This window comes from Podarcis tiliguerta (assembly GCF_965153285.1).
Source record: "Podarcis tiliguerta genome assembly, chromosome: 13".
NCBI classification, from domain to species: Eukaryota; Metazoa; Chordata; class Lepidosauria; order Squamata; family Lacertidae; genus Podarcis; species Podarcis tiliguerta.
Genome location: NC_139546.1, coordinates 30,262,464 through 30,281,537, shown reverse-complemented (window position 1 = coordinate 30,281,537; position 19,074 = coordinate 30,262,464). Strand labels below are relative to the sequence as shown.

The following is a 19,074-nucleotide window of genomic DNA, read 5'->3' as shown; positions in this document are numbered from 1 at the left end:
AAGTTGTTGGACCAAATGAATCTCGGGATCCCTTCCAACTCTAGAATTCTATGGTTCTATTATTTCTTTCCTCTAATACCTTCTTTGATTTTGCTTGTTAACCAAGCTGACGTCCTCTTGGCCTTGGTGCTACATTCTGGCTGAACTTCGGTTTATTTCAGTTTTGAAGAACCCACAAGAATTCTGGGGAGGTTTGACCCTGTTTACTTTCTCTTTCAACTTTCTTTTTACAAATCCAGTTTTCAAAAGAGAAATTTTCTCTTTGAAGTAATATGTGACTGTGTTTGACTTTCACTGTATATGACTTTTTTATTTTTTAAAAAAAGCAATTGTCCACTTAATTTGATAAAACTGTGCTCTCTGTATTGTCTTTATATCCAGTCCTGTGCAAAAGCCAAGTTTATATATTTATTTATTACTTTTGTGTCCCATGCTTTTCCAAGATAGAATAATTAACTGAAAAGCAGCTATGTAGAAGTGAAATTTTCATAATGTACAGCTTTTCTTAATCCTGGCATGACCAAATTCCCTTTTCCCCACTTCTGTGAAAGGGACAGAAATCCTTCCCTCCTTTCCATCTGGCTACCAAAATAAGCCACACTACAGTCTATCCACCTTACCGCCCTTTCTGCCCTCTGGGGGTGGGTCTCAGTGGAACTATCAATGTCTGTTGTTGGGGTGCTTTGCCCGTAAAAACTAGGTGCCTCCTCTTTTTGACATTAAACAACTCAGCTCAATACAATAATACTCTCCTGGCAGGACACAAACTCCATGTGCTGCCAAAGAGCTGTTGACAGAGCATGGCCTCCAGAAATAGACCCCAGGAAATTTCCATCCCTGACAAGTCCAGATGTGAACAGGAGTTGGTGGGTTAGCATGGGGATCCATCAGTGCATGGATGACCAGAAGCAAAGGTGAACAAGGAGCTTGATTATCATTTAGGAACTGCATATTTTGCCCAGGTGTACAGGTGTGAAAAAATCTGCACCTGCTGAAATCCTCTCTTCTGCACAACTCTAAAGGCTGTACTCCTTCAGTCACCATTGATTAGACATGTAACTGGGAAGGGGTTATGTAGGCTCTCAGGCCTTGGCTGGCAGCTTCATTTTCTCACTTCCAAACAAAGAACATTTTCTTCTGAACTTTGAAGCGACTAGTAGATTTAAATGTATGTGGGTGTGTTCGCACACTTGTAGATTCCTAACAGTTCACCTGGGTCCTCTCATCACAGCCAAGACATGGGTGTGTGGGTGGAATCTATGCATGGCACCTCAGTCCCTTTGCTAGTCACACCTAGCACTGAAGGAAACAGTTACATAAACATAACAGTCATTATCTCAACATAGCCCTGTTCTGAATGCAGATTAACTGTTCCAGCCGCAACACTCAGTCCCCTCCAGGAGGTGCTCTTCTTAAGGCACAAACCCATGATCCCTAGACAGAGCCTGGAATTTGCCAATGGTAGTGCCTTTTACATGGGACAAAGAACAAGGGAGCATTTATGTAGAACAATATCTGCTTAATTTACCTGCTAAAAGTGGGACAGGAAGCATGAGCTGTGCTTCCTGCTTTCAAAGCAAGTGGTATAAGATTCAACATGGAACTTGCATGGAAGAAAATCACTTAATGCATTCCAAGATTTCCTGTATCTGTTTGCTATCATTACATCAAATACATGAAATGGGAAGCATAACTCATTTCATTATCCTGTAGGCAGAAAACATGCAAAAGAATGCACAAGGTACATACAAATGTGCTTTACAACAGGGTGATGCATTCCTGCAAAACAGCCCTGACTTTATTCTGCTGACCTTTACTGTGAAAAAGGATGGATCTTATGACACAAGCACATACTTCCACATCCCTCTCTTATGGATGTTGAGTTGGATCCAGACAAAGGGCTTCTCCACACTTATCTGTGCTTAAAAGCTCCACTTTCCTTCCTTTCTTTTTGCGCCAGAGCTTTCACTGTGAAAACTGCTCTTTGGTGCTCAATTGTCACAGTTGTCAATTTGAGTTTTCAAAGGATTGCCATTTGTTCCAATTAAGCTTGAAGGAGAGGGTTTTCATAGGGAAGGCTCCAGAGTAAAACAAGTGGGGGTCACTTGGAAAATGGAGTTTTAAAGCGCAGATGGTACCTGGAAAGAGCAGAGCAAAGGTAAGTGTGGATAAGCCCTTAGTTGCATTTAGGTCCCACTGAAAGCAATGGGATGCATTAGTCATGCCTTAAATCCTATATAGACTTCAATCGACATTTTCAGTTCAGTTCTATAAATGTGCATAGGATCCAAACCACTGACCTCTTCTTGTAAACAGGTTTCAGCAATTAATCTTGTGAGCAAAACCCCTATCCACATAAAGACTAGAATGAGGTGAACTGTAAAGCACAGGCTATGCAATTACATTAAAAACAGAGTGTTTGGATTTAATGGCACAAACCTGCTTTATTTACTGTATAAATACAAAAGCCATGTATTCAGTGTCAGTGTTTTTCAAGCATTATCACTATTTTAAAATGACCATTTAAAATCACTGTGGCTCATTGCTGTGGTGCTAATGCCTGACTATTTTTGTAATTCTTGCTTCAAAGCTTAAAGCCCCCCCCCAAGCTTCCCTTCCCAGCTGTTCCAATTTTTAAGTAACCATGAAAAGGAGTGCTTAAGCTTGGTTCCAGATGCATAAGCCAAGCAGTTGCGTACTAAGAAAGTCTTTCAGCAGCTGTGGAATTTTTAAAAGCACAAAGAGAACCGTTCAAGGATTTTTACTAGACCGAAATGATGGCATGCGTTAAGTGATTAGCTCATAACCATCTCATCATTGGCGAATGATGACATTTGATTTGAATACCTTGCTCTCTTGAAATGCCTTGCCTACAATGTAAATCAAATAGTGATGAAATGGAATGCAAAACATTGCAGGGAAAGAGGTCTGTCATCTGCCCATAAACCCTGAGATTCCCTTTCGCCTCTATTGATCTAGTTTCCCTGGAGATGGCAGTTGTTGCCTAGTGAAGGGCATTGGAAAAGCGGTAGCCACAATAGTTTTAAACCTTCTGCTGTTTGAAAGATTGGAAGCAAGATTTGAGGAGGATTTTTTTTTTTTTAAAAAAAGGTAAGACAGAGGAATGGAGGACAACTATGGAAGCACCTGAATTGAAGGGGAAAGGGAAAAATGGATTTAAAAAAGTGGACTTTGAAGAACAAATAAAATGAGATACAACTGCGCAAATGAAGACACGTGGAAAAAGTAGTCGCTGACTGTAAGAGGACTGCTTGAAGATTTGCCAGAAGACCGAGATTGTCACCACAAACAAGTCTATAAAAGGAGCTTTGGAGAGCAAATAGGCAAAGTCACAGAGGATAAAACGATCACTGGCTCCTAGTTTTAACAGCTATATTACCTCCAGGATTAGAAGCCGTGTGCTCTGAATATCAGTTGCTGGGGATAAGGAGTGGGAGAGTGATGTTGCTCTCATAAGCTACTTGCACGCTTCCCATAGGCATCTGGTTGCCACTGTGAAAACAATCCCGGACTAGATAGGCTCTTCATGTGTTCTTAAAGTTCTGATATTTATTGGGAGGAGATGAACGATTGATATATAAATATATACAGTCAATCAAATATTCAAGTTGGTAAGAAAGGCAATACAAGTTACAATTCCTCCACAGAATTCAGGAAAGACCATTAGAAAAAGTAATGTATAGATGTCCTGCTGTTTTTCCTAGAATTTTGCCAAAGCATACATTTATTTAATTCTATTGATTCATACCCAACCTTCCTTCTAAAAGTACACATATTTACGCAGACAGAAGTGTTGCCCTCAAAGGTTCAGGAATTCTGGTAGGTCGTGGTGAATCATTTTATGTAGCAGGCTGAGGGACAGGCAGACCCTGAAAATCATTAGAGAAGCACTTGAAATTATTTGAAATTCTAGGCCGTTACTTTATTTCTTACTGTATTTCAGTACTACTTTATGAAGTGCCCTGACAATGGAAAGGCAGTATTAAAAAAAAAACCTTTTATGTAAATGATGTGGATTACCCACTGAATGACATGCAAAAATCAAAACTTTTCCTTTCCATTAAGAAGAATGTCAGGGAAAGCTAAACCTGGTCATAAAAAAAAGGGTTGCAACCTTAGGCTCAGTATTGCATTAAAAAAATGCTTCCTGTTCGTTACCAAGAAAATTTCATAGGGTTAATTAATTAATTAATAATAATATCTGCCCCCTATAAAGTAGAGAAAGGTATGTTCACAGGATTCTCTCTTCTGTGCTGTTCTTTTGTTTGTACAATCTGGATTGAGGGTAGGATTTTTTGGTGTTGTTTAATTAATGTGAAACAACAGAATCATATTGTGTCTATTCTTTTGAGGCATTTTACTGGATTTGAAACTTGTGGACACCATTTGCTTCTTTGTTTTAACTTTCATATGGTGCCTGAGCCATTCGGGATAGTAATCATCATCCCTATAAATGGCAAACTTAGCGGTCCCGTGCTTTGTTAAAAAAAGAAAATGACAAAGACAAAAGGGGACAAAAGTTTCAAAAGAGTGATGAGGGGTGGGAACTCTCCTATAGGAAACAAATTCTAGAAACACTAAAAAGCCTTGACAGTTATGAAAGGGGAGGAAGCGGCAGTTGGTGACAGTTGAAATAAACAACAGTTGATTTGAAAAACTGCAACTACCTCCTCAGAGCCATTGTAGATTTTATGAGAGAAAGAGCGTTACACACTGAACTTCCATCCAGCTTCTAACACGAGGAAAACATAATTTCAGAAAGTAACTGCACAAGGAAGAATGACTAATGAGAGACAGAATTTGGAAAATAGTTGAAACCATTGTACATCTCAGGAAAGAAGAAAAATAAGAGAACTAGGCACTGGCACTTTGAAAACTACATCTGGAGAGTATTTTGAGAGTAGTAGTTGTTTAAAGTTGGGAGAGAAATTGTAGAAAACCAGACTGGATAAAATAAATAAATGAATGCAACTGCATAAATAAAAAATATGTGAAGGGGGAAAGTATTGATAGTAGAGTATAAACTGAAGAAAATTAATAATTAAGAATTGAGAAAAATCACACAATAATTTCAGGAAAAGGGAGCAGCAGGATATTTTGGTACTCTACTCACAGTACCATGGCAACCATTTTGTGGCAGTACCCACAGCATTTTTATCAATATATGAGTACTGGCATCTCAGGTATTTTTTTTACACCCCCTACCCATGGGGGTATTTTTTAAAAAACATGGAAAGGTGTTCACATAGTTCACTATTCCACAGTAACATCATCAAAAAAACAATTTCATTATTTATATTTGTTTTTAGACTTTGTTGATTTTATATGCATTTCATACTGTTTTGCATTAGCAGTTTAGATTGTTTTTCTTTTTTTATTAAGCTGTCTACACATTTTGTTAAATAAAATATAAATAAAACAAACCCAGGGATAGAAAAGGACAAAAAGTGCTCAGTTCAAGTCTAGTTAACAGACACTGATGATATTCTGATCAAAACTAGCATAAAGATTTGGGAGTGGGGCATTTATTTGTGGGGAACATATTTATGAATGTTTTTCAAAATAAACGTAATTTGCCAAGCATAGAAAAATATGAGCAGTTGTCGATGGTTCATATAATATAGTGAAAGGAAACAGAAGGAAGTAAAAGGAAACAGAAAGGAAACAAAATGAGGCATGAGGAGAAAAAAATCATGTAAGTATTCCTGAAATGTATAACCAAATCTATTTCAATGCATACCCACCCACCCTACCAATAAAAGGCAGGAACATAAAACAAAGCGGAAACAACCCTCAAGTTATTAATAACAGACCAAAGGAATGCCATAAAGAGGTGTGAGGGGAAAAATAAAATGGGAAGATTTTTAAAAGATGGAGGAAAAATATGAAACTCTAAATGAGCACAGAAATGCTAATGATAGACAGTTTGTACACTACAGTGAAGGGAACTGAGGGAATTCAGGCGGCTTATAAACAGAAAACTGAAGTATAAAATTGGCAGGAAAATACCAAAAGCAAAGGAGAGGATACTCAAGGCACCAAGTAGATAAACTGTTGGGTTTTTTGTTTGTTTGATTTAAGTTTAATTATACAAAAGATACAACAAAAACATCTGAACAGATGTGTGCTCATTGGGCAGAGCTGAGAAACAAACATACAGAAAATAGCATCATGACTGTTAAAACCTGAATGTTCCAGAGCCCTTCAGTGTGCAAAGGACACAATGAGTTTTCTATAGTCAACTTGAGACACATGTGCCAGCAAGGCTTAGCTCATCCAGGAGGCATCTGTCTCAGACAGCACAGGATCCATAAGGGGCAGCAGATCTGGCCTCCAAGGATGCATTGCTTGCAGCTGACACCATGGCGGCAGCAACAGCTGTGGCATGCTCCTTGGAGACTGGAACATTTCCCCTATGGGAAAAGTGGTGATCGCATGATGTCGCCATGGAAAGGTAGATAATAGCAGTGTAACATGGCATTTGGTCTCTCTGGGAATCCATTTCAAAAACCCTTTAATTACTTTCACCTTACTTTTCAGACAGTTATTGTCTCCCAAAGCAATAAAGAGAGAGGTGCTGCTACTAGGCTTGCAAACTAGAAAGACACACAAGGGAAGGGAGTGGAAAGAAAAGGCAGAGAAGAGAAATCACTCCCTCAAGGCCAGAACAAAGCACAGGGCTAAAAGCATTTATATCTAGTTTGGGCCAGGCTCATCTTCCCTTGCCAGTGTTTTGCCTCTAATTAAAGTTAGTGGCTCTTTTTCCTTTGGACGATGACTGGGTCCAGTGTGTTCTTTCGCCTCACCTCTTGAAGTCCGAGAGCAGCAGGCAATTTCCCCCCCAAGTGTCACTTTCTGGTAGAGAGGACAGAAGCAAGTCCTTTGCAGCTGCTCCTTCTCTGGACGATGGATGGAGCTAGGATGGTCCCCTTTTCCATTGATGTTCTTTCGGAAGGCAAAGAGTGCAGCCTCCCAGTAACCTGTTGTTCCCTGACCATTGGCATAACCATAGCCCCTTCAGCTCTGAGGCCCACAGGCAATTGTGTCTCAACACAGAGATCAGCGTGTCATAACATAACAGACTTATAACCTGTGCTATTTGATCACTATTTGAATGTTCTGTGAAATTAATAGTAATTTAATTACAATTACTATTTAAGTGGCAGCTGGTTGTCCACTGTGAAAACAGGATGCTGGACTAGATGGAACTTTAGTCCAGCATTCTCTTTCCCACAGGTGCCTTTGGGAAGCCCACATGTAGAACATGAGGGTAACAGCCATCTCCTACTGTTGTTCACCAGTGACTAGTATTCAGAGGCAGCACGGAGATTGTGCCTAGTGGAAGATGATAGCCTACCCTTTTGTGTTTGATAGCTGTTAAGTGTGCAGGAATAATCAGATGAAACTTTTCACAGCACGGAAATCAGCATTTACCCGCTAACATCTGCATGTCAAATTCCTGTTAAAGGTACAACAGCAGGTCCTGGGCCAGCCTTTGGGAAGGGTTTATATACATCTTTTAACCATAAAAATAATGATGATGATGAAAGCAACTGAAATGTGAAACCATGGAATTTGCAGTGACACTGTAAAATCTGTCAGAATAGGCACCCTTTTTTGACCTACTTGATGAGGTTGGACTCATCAAGGCCCAGATTTAGCACTTGTTTTGAATTACATGGCGTACCTTAGAACATGTTAAGTAATATTGAAAAATGAGCATGGACAAAGTGTTCTCCTTCATCATATTTATGAATCAGATGCATCTGATGAAACAAGCATTACCTACTAAATCCCATAAATCAGTCAGATTTTAAGGGGCTATCATAGGACTCTCTGCTTTCTTGCCCACAAGTAACCACAAACATCACATCTCCATCTAGGTCAGAGGCTGCAGCTTCTCTCCAAACTCAAATTCCCTATCTAGAATCTAAGCATGCAGAATAGGTTTTAATTTCTAATTCTCTGTTGCTGGCTTTGTTTAGTCCTTCAATGAAAATGATTAGCTATACATACAAACCTGAGCACATGAACCTGGTCTCTTTAACCACATACCGGTAATTAGAAAGAAAACTAGAAGTAAGCAACAGGCAGGAACTTGGCACACATTTTCCAGAAGGTTAAACTGATGTCTTTGTTTTATTGCAAAAAAATTTAAGGCTTCTAATTCTTGGTGCAAACATTTTTCTTATTTTTGCTTGTAAAAGGGAGAAGCAGCTAGACTACCTTGTAAAGTAGGGCATGTCCCAAAGCCGCAAATGAGCAGGACCTCAGCCAGCCATTGTAAATAGTTGAGGCAGCTGCTGGGCTGGGCTGGCCTAATGTTACAAGGCGGGTTTATGGGATGATCCCCTCTCACCACAAATATCTCAAGGGGCCACAGAATAGGTCGCACTAGGGGGTTGGCTCTTAGCCCCATCATTTTTGCAGAGTTAACTCAGACACCACATCCTGACCTTTGCTTTCACTCCTTGCCTCTGCTTGGATTATGCTGGGCAAACGCCAGGTTCATTAGCTATTTATTTGGAGAACATTTGGTTTTCTTTCCTTGGACTCTGGTTCAGATCCAGCCAATGCTTTCCCCAGTGGTCAAAGTCATTGCACCAGTTATGGGACATGTAAATGGTAAATAAGAGAGTGCCTTGGCATATGTGACTACTTTCCCCTCATTACCAAGTAATCACTGCCAGTTCCCATTTCTGGACTGAAACATACAGTACTTGTTCCTGACAATTCTCTTTTGTGTATTTTGATGTCAAATATTCTCTGTAATCAAATATATGTTGAATATTCTCCTGATATTTGTTATCTATATTTGGCACATATTGATTTCAGTATCTGATATCTGATGAGTGATAATTTGGTGGGCACAAGATGTTGGTCATAATATAATGTTTGCTGACTGGGAACGGTTATGGACCACTGGAATAAAGTTTACGGCATGTAATGCCTTAAGAGAGAATATAATGAAAATGATTTACAGATGGTACATGACACCAGTCAAGCTAGCAAAAATTTATCATATGCCTGATAATAAATGTTGGAAATGTAAAGAATCTGAAGGCACTTTTTTTTCACCTTTGGTGGACGTGCCCAAGGATTAAGTCCTTCTGGGAGATGATTTACAATGAATTGAAAAAAGTGTTTAAATACACATTTCGAAAGAACCCAGAAGCCTTTCTCCTGGGTATGGTCAACCAACAGGTTCAGGTGAAGGACAGGACATTTTTTATGTACGCCACAACAGCAGCAAGAATACTCATCGCACAGTATTGGAAGACGCGAGAACTACCCACGCTGGAAGAATGGCAGATGAAGGTTATTGACTATATGGAACTAGCAGAAATGACTGGCAGAATCAGAGACCAGGGAGAAGAGACGGTGAAGGAAGATTGGAGGAAGTTTAAAGACTATCTACAGAAACATTATAAGATAAAGAATGTTTGAGGACATCAGACTGAATTTAAAAGAATATTAGCATAAAAATTTAATGATTAAGAAAGACTAATGTTTTAGACATATGGAAATGTAATTATGTTAAGATATCAAGATTAATTTGAACTAAAGATATGCCAGAGGGAAAGAATTTACTGTCAGAATATAAGATCTAGAATACATAGTGGGAAGGTCTGGGGAAGTCGCAGACCCAGGTTAATGTTAAATAATGCAAAGACACAATGATTGTTTTTAACTTTCTTCTTTACTTTTTCTTGTACACTGTATTTCATATTGTCTGTATGTGTTGTTTTTATTTTCTTTTTTGTATTTGTTTGTTTGTATTGTCTGTTCATTGATTGTTAAAATAAAAAAATATCATTTTTTAAAAAAAGATAATTTGATAGATGACATGCACTGGTATTTAAAATCTGATAGTATTAATATTCAGTGTTGTATCATAGTGGTTTTCCATTTTCTATCTCAAGGGAGCACTCTCAATGCCAACTTGTCTGCCAAATAAACTGCATATTACTAAGGGTTCTGGGACTTGTTTTAATGCTGCCAGTTAATGTAGACCAGTGATTTGGGCCTTACCATTGCTCACTGTGAACTCATTGCTCACTCCCTTATATGTATTGCTGAGAAATATCAGTAACATTAAGTATGCTGTCTTTCAAGAACGCTTATAGATGTTGCTAGAGCACAACTTCCATTATCCCTGACTATGCTGGCTAGGGCTGACAGGAACTGGAGTCCAACAACATCTGGAAGGTGGCAGTTTAGCTACCCACTCCTGACACATATAGAATCTTCAGGTGTAAGTAGTTAAGCAGGAATATCTAGTGTATTGCACACCCATAGCTATATGTCATGAATTAGGAGTTTCATAGGTACCAGTCAATCAGTGTTGTGCGTTGCCAACTTCTGCTGCAGTTCCACAGAACAGTCTGCTCCCTCTAAGATCAGGCCTGGAGAAAAAAATTGTTTGCTTGACTAGAAAAGGACAATGTGCTTTCAGAGTAGCCCCACCACACAGATAGAGCATATCTGTGGTTGAAATTAGATCTGAACTGCATATTTGCTTGCTCCCAGTCTGTTGTCACTATACAGTGCTGTCTCTTATTACTATATCAATCTAGAAAGCAAAGTCCTCTCACTGTAACACAATTTGAGTTTCTCAGAAGCAGCTCATATATATGGACAAAATAATCTTTTACAAATAAGAATGGTTTTCTGTTAGATAATCCAACTTTCTTTCCTAGGATATAAGTTTTCTGATAAAGCGTTATGTGGTTTAAGGAGTATTGAACTAAGATGGGCTAGCTAACTACAGGGTGAAGTAGATGTGATTTTCAGTAAGGCACTTTCAGAGTCAGACCAACATTTCCCAAAATAACTAAATATATAATGGCAATTCAGCCTCTTTAAATGCAGATCTGCCCCAATCACATCGGTAATTGATTCTTGTGAGGATCTCTACCCCCCCCCCCATCAACTGCTTGCCTAATTGCAGCCCATTCCTCAGATACTATGTCCAATCTGGGCTTACTTCCAATACTGGAGTCCAGTCAAGAGGGATTCACCTCTGCTCTGAAATCTCCTTTGCTCTTCCAATCAGTCTTCAACTCCTTTATGTTTGATTGGGGCAGGTTCACATTTAAAGAGATGTGTTTGTCACCATCCTCTAGTTTGATAACTTTTCTCTATACAAATATTTACTCCTTTTTTGCATATTTAAGTAAAGCCCAGAGCTAGAGGCATAGTTGCTGCATGGTGTAATTGTCAGAAGGCTATGGTATAGTCACCCAATACCACTTTCTGAAACTAACCTTTCAGGAAGCAATGGAACTATTGTGAAACAGTGTCCATGATTCCGCATGTCACAGAATTGGTCTAGAAGGATACAATAGTCAATGGTATCAAAAACCACTGACAAATCCAGCAAGAATAAAGGTCTTCTATCCTGACAAAAGCAAATTCTATCCCAAAGCTTGGCCCAGACTGATATATGGCTCCAAATAATCAATTTCCTCCAAAAATGCCTGGAGCTGCCAGAAGTTAAATACCACCTACACAGCACCTTGCCCCCAAAGGGGGTATTTGTGACCAGATAGTCATTTTTAAGTGACTTAGGATTCAGGAAAAAAATATTAAGAAGTAGCTGTACCACTACCTATTTCAAAGTAGCAGTCACCCAATCCTCCATCACTATGCCTAGAACTGCCCACTTCCCAATCAGCATCGCCATTTAACTCATATTAGCCATGATGAGCAAGTGGCTCATTGACACCATTGTTAAAACATAGGTACTTTCTCCCCATCTACTGTGAATCCAAGGTCCTTGCATTAATTTATAAAGCCCTGAAAGACTTACACGAGGTCTAGGGTACCTCGGCTGCCTGAACTCTTACATCGCAGCTCAATTACATAGATAATCTGCAGGTACGTTGTTGGTTTCTTGAGTTGTTGAGACTCGCTTGATGACAAGAAACTGAGTCCCTTGTGCCATCAGCCCAGTATTGCGGAATGGAATAGTATTGTCAACAGAGATTCAGCAGCTGCCTTCTGTTTCAACTTTTAAACGCCTGCCAAAAACATTTCTTTTCTGTCAAGTTTTTGCAGGCTATTAAGAACACATATTTCCATAACAGTTTGCTCATTACTGATTTTCACATTTTTATATGGATACTACCATATGATTTTAAAACCTAATTGTTGAAAACAGCTCTGATATTTTTTAATAATAATAATAATTTATACCCCGCCCATCTGGCTGGGTCTCCCCAGCCACTCTGGGAGGCTCCAAACAGAATATTAAAAACACAATAAAACTTTAAAAACTTCCCTAAAGAGGGTTGCCTTCAGATGTCTTCTAAAAGTCAGATAGTTGTTTATTTCTTTGCCATCTGATGGGAGGACATTCCACAGGGCGGGTGCCACTACCAAGATTTATTTTTATTTATTTTGTTTATTTTTGTTTCTTATTTTTTAAAAAAATAAGTACCGGTAAGTTTAAGAGGTACAGCTATAAGCACCTTGTCCGTGGACCTCAAAAATGGAAACTGAACATGTACAACTTCTTATGGTGGTGAGCCTAGAAAATGTCACAGATAGTGAGTGATTCACACAAGAATTCATTATTTGATGTTTACATATCATTTAATGACATCATTTAATACTGAATGTTTGAAAGGCTTCCAGTTAAAGTACTGCATAGGAGATGATGTATCAGATCTGGCCATTCAATCTGATCTATGGTGGCTCTTTTACAAATACAGTAGAAGCCACCATATGATTTTACAATCACTATGTGAATGTGTGTGAATTCATTCAAACCCAGACTTATATCCTCTGGGTGTGAAGTTAATTTGTAATATTTCATCACTAAAATTGTTTTATTTTTATCCCCATACCTGTCTACCTTCATCCCCATTGCCAGAAGTTCATCTCTCTACCTGGGCTGCTCACCTCTTTGGGCTGAGGGTCCTGGGCCTGAGCAATACCCAGCCTCTCATTGCCCACACAGGTGATGAGCTTGGAGTTAGTTCTGGCACCGTGAATTGTTGCCATCACCTCACTGCTCTCCCTTTGCTTCCCCTGCCTAACTTTGGAAGCCTGCCCGGCTTGTGTCTGAGCCTGTGACACATGTTGCCTTCTTCTCACAGTGGGAGAGATTAGAATGAGCCAGCTCTCACAGGCACAACTGACAGGCTGAGCAGAGCAAAAATCTGACTGTTTTGCAACGCTCTGCCCACCCAGTGTACACAGCTTGGGCCAGAGAGGAAACAGCTCAGCCGGCACCAGAAACGATGACACCTGGGCAGATTGATGCCATAGGACACGAGAAACAAGCAACAACAAGAGAATGGTCTGTTGTTGTGTTTCCACAAAAGACTTCTACAGCACCAGCTCAGAAGTGCCTTCCAGATCAAGGTAAGCTCTAGGATACAAGGGGAACATATACCTGCCAGTCCATGAGGTAAAACCAGCATGAGCTTGCAAATGTTTCAGTTGCACAGGGCTTTAGATCTAGCAGTAAATTGTTTTGTGGAACTCAACAAATTGCATATTCTCAGAGTGCTTGCGGAGGCTTAATATCTCAGACAAGTTCTTCAGATATCACTAGCAAAAGTTAGGCCTATTTTAGTTTATCAGATTTTTCTGCAGAAAGCGTAAAACTGGATTAAATTAAGGGTGAGGGAATTATGAGCTAGTATTTTTATGCCGATGTAACCATCTGAATGCTGGAAAAGACTTAGATGCATGAACAGCACCAATCCCAGAATAACATCCTCTGGTAGTACATTTAAATAGACATAATTCAGGATTAATTCAGTGCTATTCATGTTTGAAGTTGTAGGGTAAATGTGGACACAAATGTGTCTTTGCATTTCCTGCAAGAAAGACTATTCCTGTAGAAAATATTTGCATGGTGCTTTTGTGGTGCCTTTTCCCCTACTGCTTTCTCACCAGTGTAAATGGTTTGCAAATGGCTCATAATTCTGTAAGTGTTGCAGAACACATTGATCATGCATTTCAGTGTGTTCATATATGTTCTCACATTCTGTGCATGGCAGAGATAATCGTGATTACACTGTGGAAAACCTTTGGAGCTTCCCAGAAGTGATGTTTCATCAACCGTTCTTGCAATCTACATTTGTTCAAATGACTTCTCCAGCGTTTTATACAGATACAGCTCTGTGGCCAAAACAAATGCATGTTTACTCAAAGAAACTGCAACTGAGTTCAATAATAAAAGCTCTGACTATGTAACAGCATATCAGTGGGAACATTTGATTGTATGAAAATTAGGTAACAGATGGTGTCATTTTAAATAAGTAAATTAAATGCAAGTTCTAAATTCTAAATTTCAACTGATTAAGAATATTGGTGCTTTCAGTCTCACAAGTATGATCAAAACAGGGCTTTTAGAGCTCCAGCCCCAAACAGCATCTGAACTGTAATTTAAACAGAATAATTTCAAAGTTCCACTGAATGAATTGGTTGCTATGTTTAATGGTCTTTTATATTTCTGGTCTGTGATCATAATAAATCAGTTCAATTCAATGGTCATTTAAACACTCCCTCTCTCTGCAACGGTCACCGTAATGCAGGAATATCATAAATATTCTTTTAAATATCACAAATTGGTAAAGTATATGGCAGTGCAAATATATTTCACACATGCTACCTTTATCTCTCAGCCTTTATTTCTATACTTTTATTGTCTCTTCAACAATAAAAAGATATCTTGTAAACTCCCTGAGGCAGAGACCTGATAATTGTTTTTTCTTTCTTGTAAATTGACGGTGAAGGACCCGGGTGGCGCTGTGGGTTAAACCACAGAGCCTAGGACTTGCTGATCAGAAGGTCGGCGGTTTGAATCCCCGCAATGGGGTGAGCTCCCATTCCTCGGTCCCTGCTCCTGCCAACCTAGCAGTTCGAAAGCACGTCAAAGTGCAAGTAGATAAATAGGTACCTAATGGTCAGGGATCCCTTTACCTTTAAATTGACGGTGCATAATAATTATTAGCAGTAATAGTAGTAGCAGCAAGAGTTTGGCCTTGGAGCATACAGAGGGAATCTTCCTTTCCACAGCTCAACATAGAGCTTGTTTTCATATTACATTTCTAATTCAAATAAACTATTAGAAATAACTTCCAAGAAAACCATATGATTTCTCTGGAGCTCTTGTCAGCAACAAGTTTAATAAGCATGGCATTTTTAGTGGTGATGGTTGACGGTGACAAGCAAAGCACCCACAGCAACTTCGCAGAGGGATTTATCACTACATACATCTGCTTTCAAGCTCTTTCAATATTATCTTTCCCAATGGTTCAATGGCTGTGTTTTTTTTAAAGTAACTCTTTATTTGAACTACTGTTTATTTTCATCCTCCCCAATTATTAAAATATGCGTACAACACTTTAAAAAGTGTTTTAGAGCAAATTTAAAACTTGCTCTTTCTAGTGGGTACCATTTCAGCAGTCTTCCCCCTGCCAATTATCATTATTTATATTATTGAATAAATATATAACTAGATAGATAACTAAATATATAGGTTAATACTGTAAATATCTGCAGCCCTGTAACATTATTTGTAATGAAAGTGATTCAGTGGCTTACATTAAAGTAAAATAAAAAATATCACTCTGACTTACATATGTTTTACATCTTTATATAGAGGCATCTTGTTTGATCTCCAAATCATGATATATGAAGACGACAACTAGATATTAATTTCTAAAAAGAGAGGTGCTGTGGCTGAAGACTTTTTGGCTATTCCACCTTCTTAACTTGAAAGCCCTTGTCCCTAAAATCAGATGCATCAGGACTGATTGAGGCCTGTTTGAAATCTGCCAATATTCTAATTGATTACTTCACATCTTAAAGGGCTGAGTGCCAGCATTTAAAACAGAGTCCATGGCTTAAACTAGATGAAACTTGGCTCAGAGAACTCCAATAGGTAATAGATAGCTTGAGACTATGCTCAATCATCAGTTGACCATGTGTGTGTTTGTTTGCATTCCTATGTACTGCATTTTTATCCTGCACTCCTCCAAGGACCTCAGGGTATTAAACATGACTCCCTTCTTTATCCTCACTACAACCTTTTGAGGCAGGTTAGGCAGGGGGAGAATGACTCAATGAAAGTCACTCAGCAAGCTTCACAGCTCAGCATCAATTTTCCTGTGTCATGGTTCAACACACTAACTACTACTAATCCAGACTCTCTATTTTCCAGTGGAATTCATTCACATACCAGCAAATTCAGGTTGCCTTATTATAGTTGACTGGGAGGTCTTGCGCAACAAACCTGCTTCCCCCAAAGATCGAACTTTTTGCTATAAGGAAAGTGATCAGGAAACGCATTGGAAAGTGTGAGGCAACACTTGCTTTGATGTGTCATCAGACCTCCCCAAAAACAAATAAAAATGAATGCTCATTAAATAACCTATGTCGTCTAATTTCCTTGCAAACAAACAAAAACCATATTTATTTAAGATATTTACATTCCACTTTTCGGGCGAACCTCACAAAGAGGTTTACTTTAGATTGTTACTAAAATAAACATATTTTTTTTAAAAAAACAAACCACTTACAGTAAATATTACTGTCTGTTCAGAAGAAGTTGCAACTGCTTCTTCTCTGCTCCCTGCAGGGCAAGATGGTCCTTCAGAAGCTGCTGTGGTGACAGGTGGAGGCCACCACTGGGAGCTGGATGGAAGCAGTTCACCAGGCTCTTTCCTCCTTAATTGCAATCAACCCTTTGTGGCTGTGCATATTTAGAAGCCCAAGCAAAAGTATATCCATTGAGTTAGGCATTGGGTTTCTGCCTTAAGCACAACAGGACAGAGAAGTGGGGATGGAATTGTGTTTTTTTTTGAAATTTACTCCCAATGGAATGTTTAAACCCCCCCAAAAAACCCCAAAGCAAAAGTCAAATTGCATGGAAGACTCCATCAACAAGAGAAGATTGCAGGGGAGGAGAATCCTGTTGCTGTGGGACGTTGTCAAAGCTAAAAAGATAATTGGGATATGGGAGATGGATTAGAACATATTCACAGAGGATAAATCTATCAACACCTACTAGCCATAGTGGTTAAAGCGTAATTTATCCAGTCGTTTGACCTGAGACAGCTGAAAGCTGAAAGGGAACAATGGTAGAAGGGGAAACTATAAAGCAAGAGAGGTGATATGTTTATCTTGGAATGGCTAAGCTATTAAAAAACACTGAAGAGAGCTTTCTAATTACAGTGATATCTTGTTCAGGCTAAAGAACAAAAAGGTTCAGAGCAAAAGAGAAGTTTCATGTTCAAAGAACCGCAAGCTGGCTCTCCTGTGGTTCTTTGAACAAAGGAAGGAGGGGCTATGTTAACTGAAGTTATAATAGAGAATCAAAAATTAAATACAGAATCACAAAATATTTAGAAGTAGATCCTTAGTTCTGGCTACGCAAAAGGTAAAAAGAGCTCAGTAATCCCAACCTTGAAAGAAGCAAGTTATGAAAAAGTCTTCTCATTAAAATGTTAAATATTATAATATAAAAAATATCTTGCTCATTTTTTCACTGCTTTGACTTGAAGGAAGGGTGTGTCTTTTCTGTCTGTGTGTATGGCGGAAAAAAGCCATGCTATTTATAATCCAATTAGCACAGTCCTTAAATTTGTTCTAAAAATGATTGTTTCAGATAGAAAATATGAACACAAACCTCTAGCATCTTTCCATTTTGTTATGAACACCTTCGCCCAAGCCACAAGCATCTTGTATGCTAGAGAAGAAGGAATATTTCCTCTCCAATGGTTCTACTCTGTTAACGCAAATGGATCAAAGAGAAGAGCTGCAACTGAGGAAACCATGGAGGAGAGAAATTTTGTTTTCCCTTCAAGAGTTTATCCAGTCATTACAGTTTTTTCTGTGGAAAGTTCCAGCAGACTTAAATTGTGAAGGGGAAAGGGAACCTCAAACTGGAAAAATTACATGTGATGCAATTATGACTCTTCCCCCTTAATAATTTTTTCTGGTTAGTCTACCTATAGGGTTGGGACAGTCTTTGTTTATTGAGCAGTGTGAAGAAGTCAGGGCTCCTAACTTCAGTGGTGGGAAGGTTGGTTCTACTTGCTCACTGGTGAAGGGGAAAGCATGCTGTGCAACTCAGTGGTATTCTAGTCATTATTATTAGTTTTGTGTTCCAGTGAGCCTTGGTACTGAAACACCAGGCAAGGTTCTGGTGAGTCCTGGATGATAGTAAGCCCGGATCAGATCCAATATTTGGTTAAAAAGCAAGGTGGATTAAAAAGAGCAATCCATGGCAATAGATTTTTCAGAATCATTTACAGACCTATCAGGCAGTTTGCATGCACCCCCCCCCCCAGTGGCCATATATTTTCCCTGTGGGCTTCAGAGCTGGGCCCACTGAGTGTGAGATTCTGTCTCAGCAGGAGCTCTAATATCGCTGTGCAAGGGCAACCTGGCACCCAATACCCTATCAGCAATTTCTCACAAGGAAAGAGCAAACACCTGCCCAGGTCTGCAGGGCATTCCCTTCCCTCCTCCTGCACCATGTTTGCTGAGTGAAACTGAAGCTAGTGCCCTATCAAGATCTGCACTGTCAGTTTCTTAAAGAGAGAAAGCTAAGCAAGGTTTAACTTCTAAATCCAGAGGTGGTGGGTATTCAAGCCGAGCTGAACTCCCTTCTTGATTTATAGGTGTGAATGGGCTGCTCAGAGGTGAGAGAAAGGCTCTCAGCAAATTCCTGGCTTACAGCTTGTTTATTTCCTTTCCCCCCCTACCTTTATCTGAGTAGCTCAGGGCACAGTACTGTACTTGGTTGTGAAGCACCCACCACACAGCACAACTTAGAGTGAAAGACAACCCAAGATCACCCGGTCAATTTTAATGCTGACTGGAGATTTAATGTCCTCAGGCCACCTAGCTTTCTAGCCACTACTTACAATGTTGCTACGCTAGTTACAATTTTTATGGTATTGATTGCAATGTGGACTTCCAGAGCTGAGGTCCTAGCTTGGAAAATTTTTGACTCAGGATTCCATGGCTGTGCACAGACACACATAATCTGAGCAGTGTAAATGTACACTCAAAGCATTGTATGCA

At 39.3% G+C, this 19,074-nt stretch overlaps 1 protein-coding gene across 5 annotated transcripts in view; it reads left to right on the top strand.

Annotated features, from left to right (window-relative positions):
- The first annotated feature begins 1,707 nt into the window (after window positions 1-1,707).
- Window positions 1,708-19,074, top strand: part of LOC310663334 (putative serine/threonine-protein kinase SBK3) — a 30,007-nt gene continuing 12,640 nt past the window's right edge. Inside the window, exons 1-2 of one of the 5 annotated variants that reach the window (XM_083411121.1) lie at window positions 1,708-1,741; window positions 13,219-13,392. In XM_083411121.1, coding sequence (XP_083267247.1) covers window positions 1,723-1,741; window positions 13,219-13,392 — 193 coding nt within the window. In that variant the 5' untranslated portion in view covers window positions 1,708-1,722. Of the gene's footprint in view, window positions 1,742-3,670; window positions 3,841-3,866; window positions 5,717-5,763; window positions 6,476-13,218; window positions 13,393-19,074 lie in introns of those variants that run through there. The other 4 variants (XM_083411122.1, XM_083411120.1, XM_083411119.1 and 1 more) reach the window with 4 other exon arrangements.